Source organism: Choloepus didactylus, chromosome 16 (assembly GCF_015220235.1).
Source record: "Choloepus didactylus isolate mChoDid1 chromosome 16, mChoDid1.pri, whole genome shotgun sequence".
Classification (NCBI taxonomy): Eukaryota; Metazoa; Chordata; class Mammalia; order Pilosa; family Megalonychidae; genus Choloepus; species Choloepus didactylus.
Genome location: NC_051322.1, coordinates 82,847,116 through 82,853,176, shown reverse-complemented (window position 1 = coordinate 82,853,176; position 6,061 = coordinate 82,847,116). Strand labels below are relative to the sequence as shown.

At 34.3% G+C, this 6,061-nt stretch overlaps 1 protein-coding gene across 1 annotated transcript; it reads left to right on the top strand.

Annotated features, from left to right (window-relative positions):
• Positions 1-1,657: 1,657 nt before the first annotated feature.
• On the top strand, positions 1,658-2,586 carry LOC119511389 (olfactory receptor 1038-like). Its single transcript, XM_037805791.1, is given in 2 exon segments — positions 1,658-2,165; positions 2,168-2,586. Coding segments are annotated over 2 exon segments (927 nt in total).
• The last annotated feature ends 3,475 nt before the right edge of the window (positions 2,587-6,061 follow it).

Here is a 6,061-nt window from a genome sequence, read left to right as displayed (position 1 = left end):
GTCTACTTTATTTTACATCATATGGTAATCTTATAATAACCTCAGCTGGGTTGAAATCATAGTTTCATAGCTTGAATTGAAATAAAATGCTGGGAAAAAAGTTTAATATATTCAAGTCCCATTTGTAAGTAAGAAAATTCTTAATTCTGAGTTGAATGCAATGATTATTTTACTTACTTTTTAAAATTTCAGGCCCCTGCTATTTTAATTTGGCAAGCTACATGGAAAACTTAGTAATCATTGATAAGCTACAGCTTTCCTCTTTGTCTTCTCTAAGCCTTAAATATTGGCTTCATGCTATGGAAAATGGGTGCATATCTCATCCCTAGTGTTCTATCCTGGTGGTTAAAGCTGAAGCTTTGGACAGATTTTCATATTGATTAGGAATATGGGTTCTTCAGTGACTCATACCCAGTCACAACTGTTGTCCACCATCCTCTCTGTGCAATAATAGGCAAAAGCCAGATTTTTATTTTTACACCTTTTGTTTTTAAATTGTTAATCAGGGATGAAGGATTAATGAGAGCTTATCCATAGTGAAGTAATTCATATATTGCACTAAATATGGTGTCTGATTGGGACAACACTCAATTACAACATATGTAATAACAATGATAACTTAAATCTGAAATGTGACAGGTTAGACTTGAGATCTCTCTAGAGACTTTCTGTTAATATTTTAAGAGTCTACTTTGTGGAAAATAAATGAAGGAGCAAAAATAAGATTCAGAGTATAATATTGGGCATAATAAGCCTGTTCTTTTTTAGGTCTGTTAGAAATACAAATAAGTACAGTTACTGGGAAACATGCATCAAGGGCCCCATCTGCCTATATACCTTTCCATAAAACTTTGTTTAAAGCTAAATAGTTCCTTAGGATATGTGGTAAAAGAAAAATCTAGTATTCTGAATGTTGGATATTATATATCCTAGAAATACGTTGACAAAGTTTATGAGATAAGATGTTTATCTACATGAAGTTTATAATTATAAGCTATTTGATAAACTACTTGATTTGTTATCATTTTTGTCTATAAACACAAAAATATGGTAAACTTCAAATTGGGAGAAAACCTCACTCTTTAATTCCTATATAAATAAAATTGGATGCTTTCCACATCTCTGATCAATTTTCTTTTAGCTTCTACAGCATAAATTCTGTATAAATGGAAGAGGGGATATAGTAAATTGATTTTCATGGCACATATGTAATTATTTTATTTTAATATTTTAAGGATGTGCAAAATACAGCCAAGGGGAAAATAGGGGAATAGAAATATGTTTCCATTTAAGAGTTACATATTTTTTTGTGCTGCCATATAAATACATAGATAGAAAAGACAGCAGCAGCAAAGACAGTGAAATTTTAGTGGTGGTTTTCTCACTTTGTTTCATTCAGATGATATTTAATTTTTAATCAATACCTCCCTTATTTTTGAAAATTACAAAGCAAAATAATTCATAAGAAGATGATATTGAAAATAAAAGACTGTCTTTCTGGAACAAGAATGGCCTGTAATTAGAAAGGTAAGGTCCATTTTTGTCACATGATGACATGATTCAAGGTGACAAGACACTGGTAATTACCTCCCTTCAGTTGTGGACCATGAGATGTGTTGTTTTTATTCTTCAACTGCAGCAAAATCCCGCAGAATAAATGGCTGAAATTAACGTCATTTATGTGACAGAATTCATTCTCAAGGGAATCACAGACTGATCAGAGCTTCAGGCCCCATGTTTTGTGGTATTTTTAGTTATTTATCTGGTCACAGTGCTGGGGAACATTGGATTGATTACCTTGATCAAAATTGACTCCCGACTCCACATGCCTATGTATTATTTCCTCAGCCACTTGGCCTTTGTTGACCTTTGTTATTCCTCTACCATCACGCCAAAGATGATGGTGAATTTTGTTGTGGAATGCAACATGATTCCTTTCCATACTTGTGCAGCACAACTGGGCTGTTTTCTCACCTTCATGATCACTGAGTGCTTCATTTTAGCCTCCATGGCCTATGATCACTATGTAGCTATCTGTAATCCCCTGCATTATTCAGTACTGATGTCAAAAAGAGTCTGCATTCAATTAGTGGCCATTCCATACATATACAGCTTTCTGGTTGCCCTATTCCATACCATTATCACTTTCCATCTAACTTACTGTGGGCCAATGAAATTAACCATTTCTCTTGTGATGACCTCCCCCTCTTAGCTCTGTCCTGCTCAGACACACACATGAAGGAAATTCTGATCTTTGCCTTTGCTGGCTTTCATATGATCTGTTCTTCTTCAATAGTCCTCATTTCCTACATATTTATCACTGCCGCCATCCTCAGGATCCACTCTTCCCAGGGGCGATGCAAGGCCTTCTCCACCTGTGGCTCCCACATGGTGGCTGTTAGTATTTTCTATGGCACACTGATCTTTATGTACCTACAGCCCAAATCAAACCACTCCCTGGACACAGATAAGATGGCTTCTGTATTTTATACTGTGGTGATCCCCATGTTGAACCCCCTAATCTATAGTCTAAGGAACAAAGAGGTGAAAGAAGCCTCAAAGAAAGCCTTGGATAAAGGTCATTAAACCTTAAAGACACTGCAATTAAGAAAATTATAATAAAAATGCTTTAATAAAGAAAATCTGGTAAATAAATTAAGAATTCCCTTGCTTGCTTTTATTATAATTATTTTACATCCAATTGGAAATATGAGTTCCATTAACAGATCTTGATATTTTCTACAAGTCCCAAGGCCAATTTTGGAAAGTCAGTATGATTTAAAGAGTTCTGAGGAAGTCAGCCTTTATAGACTCCAAAAATTATTTCAAAACAGAAACAAAGGCACACACAAACTTACACATGTGTACCCCCAAAAAAGGCAGCAGCAAGTTTTTCTTAGGGCTCTGAATTCTGGAACAAGATTGCTTGAGTTTCCTAATTCCTTTACTTATCAGCTGTGCAGAATTGGACAATGGATTTAAATTCTGTGTGCTTCTGTTTCTAACTGTGGAAAACAATAAGACCCAACCTCTTGGGTAGTTTGAGGATAAAACAATATTTATGAAATATTTAGAACATTATTCATTGATAATAGGACTATCTAAGAATTTGTTATGTAAATATTTGATATATAAATCTTATCATAATTAAATATTAATTCATTGAATTTTCAAAGGTTTATCAGTCTTTAAAGCAAGAGGGGCAAAGTCTGGCTGTTTTCAACTATCTGCTAGGCATATACTCAAGTAATTCTGCTTATTCTAAGCAAAAAGGACTAAGAGATGGGTGAGATTTTATTTCTGGACCTCAATTATTTATAAATTATCTAAGATCATATAACTAGCAATTTAAAAATCCCAAATTCAAATTCAAGACTATCTGACTTGATTTCTTACCTGTAGTATTATGAATAAAAGGAATTATAATATCTGGATTTGATGTATCATTATCAGACTTTTAAAAGCAACAATCATTGCTTTTGTTCTAAATAAAACTACTTGGAAGAACATGGTTGATAGGAAATTGTGTTTTTAAGTAAATAAGTTCAATGTATTTGCATATTGGTTTAATTAGAAATAAGTTGTGACATCATTTTTCTGTACCTGTTGTTTATGCAATCATTCTTGTAGGATCATGACATGCAATTAAAAGTTAGTGATCAAAGTACTTTTGTTATTTTGACATTACAGAAAAAAATAATTTGAAATTAGTGATTTAATATTATTATTGTTTTAATCATATTTTTTATTGTGGGCTATAACATATATATATAGAAGTGATAACTTTCCATGTGCCATTTAACAAGTATTTAGAGAGCAAATGTCATAGAAGTTATGAATTAAAGTTCCACATTTTCAGTTATTTCTTTATATTTTAATACTTGTGGCCATCACATAGGATAGAGCTTGGGTTTTGCATTTCAAGGTGATTATTGTGATTATTTTCTCCTCTGCCCTTATTTGCAAATAATTCAGCTGTGCTGTCATGAAGTCCTTGTAGAAACTTGACTTAAATGAACTCTCAGGTTTTTAAAGCAGGGTTAACAGAGAAATACAGTGTTTCTATTCATCACACACTTAGGCATGCTATTTGCATTTATATAGGAAGAGACACATAACTTACATATTACATACACAGCACACAGAAGCATCATAGACAGTGTCTCTTTTAACAGGTAAAGAAATTCATGTCTATCGAACTTGATCCACCTGAGGCACACTGGTCTTGTGAGGTTTCACTGTACCTTTCTGCTTTATAGACTTATTTAAGCATTAAGTGAATTGAAGATTTGTGTCTTTATGCATTTTTAATTCCCTACTATTTGCAATCACCTCTAAGTTAACCTTGGTTTTCCTCAGAGACTAAGAAATTCAACTGTGTTTGATAGATAAGTTATTCAGCTCTTCCTGGGCAGAAACTGTTATGTGCAGCCTCTAAAATTTTTCTCTAGGAATTTCTCTAAAAAGATGGGTTCTACTTTTGAAATGCCAGTCCCCCAGGCCAAACCTCAAAATCAACTTTATGTATTTTATCTCCTGGTTTATTTCAGTAAAGTATGTATTTTCATCTCTCCTTTGGTGCCTATGATGTTTTCAAGTCTGGATATAGATAGAATCAAGAGGTTGAAAAAAAAAAAGGTGACAAACAGATACTCCTTGGAGGAATTCAAGGTTGGAGAAGACCATGACCAATTTCAGAAAGATTTCAGCCTAAATGTGAATATTGCTACTACTACTTAATAATAAAGTTCCAGTTATTTGTTATTTGCTCACCTCACAGGTTAGATATGCATAGTGATTAGCACCTAAAGAAGCTTGATAAATATCAACTTGGTTATTATTATTGTCAATGACATGAGCATCACCAAGACATTTTTGTATCTAAAATTTATTAGTGGTCTAATTTAAATAAAAATCAAGCAGTTGTTTTGGGACATTGATATTAAAAGCTTTAGACTCATGAGATTTTTTAGCTTTATCTACTTAAGCTGTAGACTCACATGCATTCATGTTCAATATGCAGAAATCAAGATTTACAAAATATATAAATTATGTGGTCTTTAATCACTTTAACAACACAACAAATGGATAATGTAAAAATGCATTATGTTACAATTCCCTTAAAACATGTTTTAATTTAATTACAAAATCATTTTGTAGAAGCACAGGATTTTCAGGAATGCATCTAGAATCTAAGTGTTCAATGGAGTTTAACTTATACTTGTCTGTATGTTTTGTTTATAATTTCCTCATATTTGCTTACATACATTTTTATTTAAGCACTGTGTCAGAGGAGCCCATATTCCATCTACATATTTTCAGAGAAATTTTAGAATGCAATCTATGAAGAAAAGCCACTAACAATTATATATAATTTTTTCCCTTATGCCTGCCCTTGGCACTTATTTCAGTGTGTAAGTAAATTGAGCATAGAATGTTGGCATTGTATTACATAAGTAATCACACATGTGGAGGATCGTTAGAGATCATTTCCCCTAAGAATCACATAATAAAAGTATACCTCAGACCTCAGAGTTGTTAAGAGTCCTTTATAAAGCAGTTATATAATAGCAAATAGTGATGTCCAGCTATCAAAGTGGAATTGGTTAGGCTATGATTTGTTTTAGCATGTGAGCTTGGTTTATGTCATTCCTTGGGGAAAACTCCTGTCCCCCAGCACTGAGCATAGCTCAAGCCTGTCATGATTTCACAGCATCTGCCAAGGAGCCCAATTGCCCAGTCCACCCCAGCTCATATCACTTCTGCTGGTTAGTCTCATGGCTCCTCGTGCCATTTGTCCTGGCCAGATGGGTCGAGAGTAGAGTTGTGGCTGAGGGTTCATGAGCTGGGCTCCTACCCCAGAGTGAAGGTGCCAGAGGAGCTCTGGCTCAGCCTCAGAAAGCCTTGCTGTCACTGATACAGCACCAAAGGCTGTGGGGGAGTGGGAGATTCTCAGACACCTTAGGAGTGAGTCAGCATCACTGAGAGGTAAGAAGGTGATAAAGGCAGAAGATCCTCTGCTCTGTATGTGGTGACCTTTCTTTTTCCTGTCCTTTGTAGA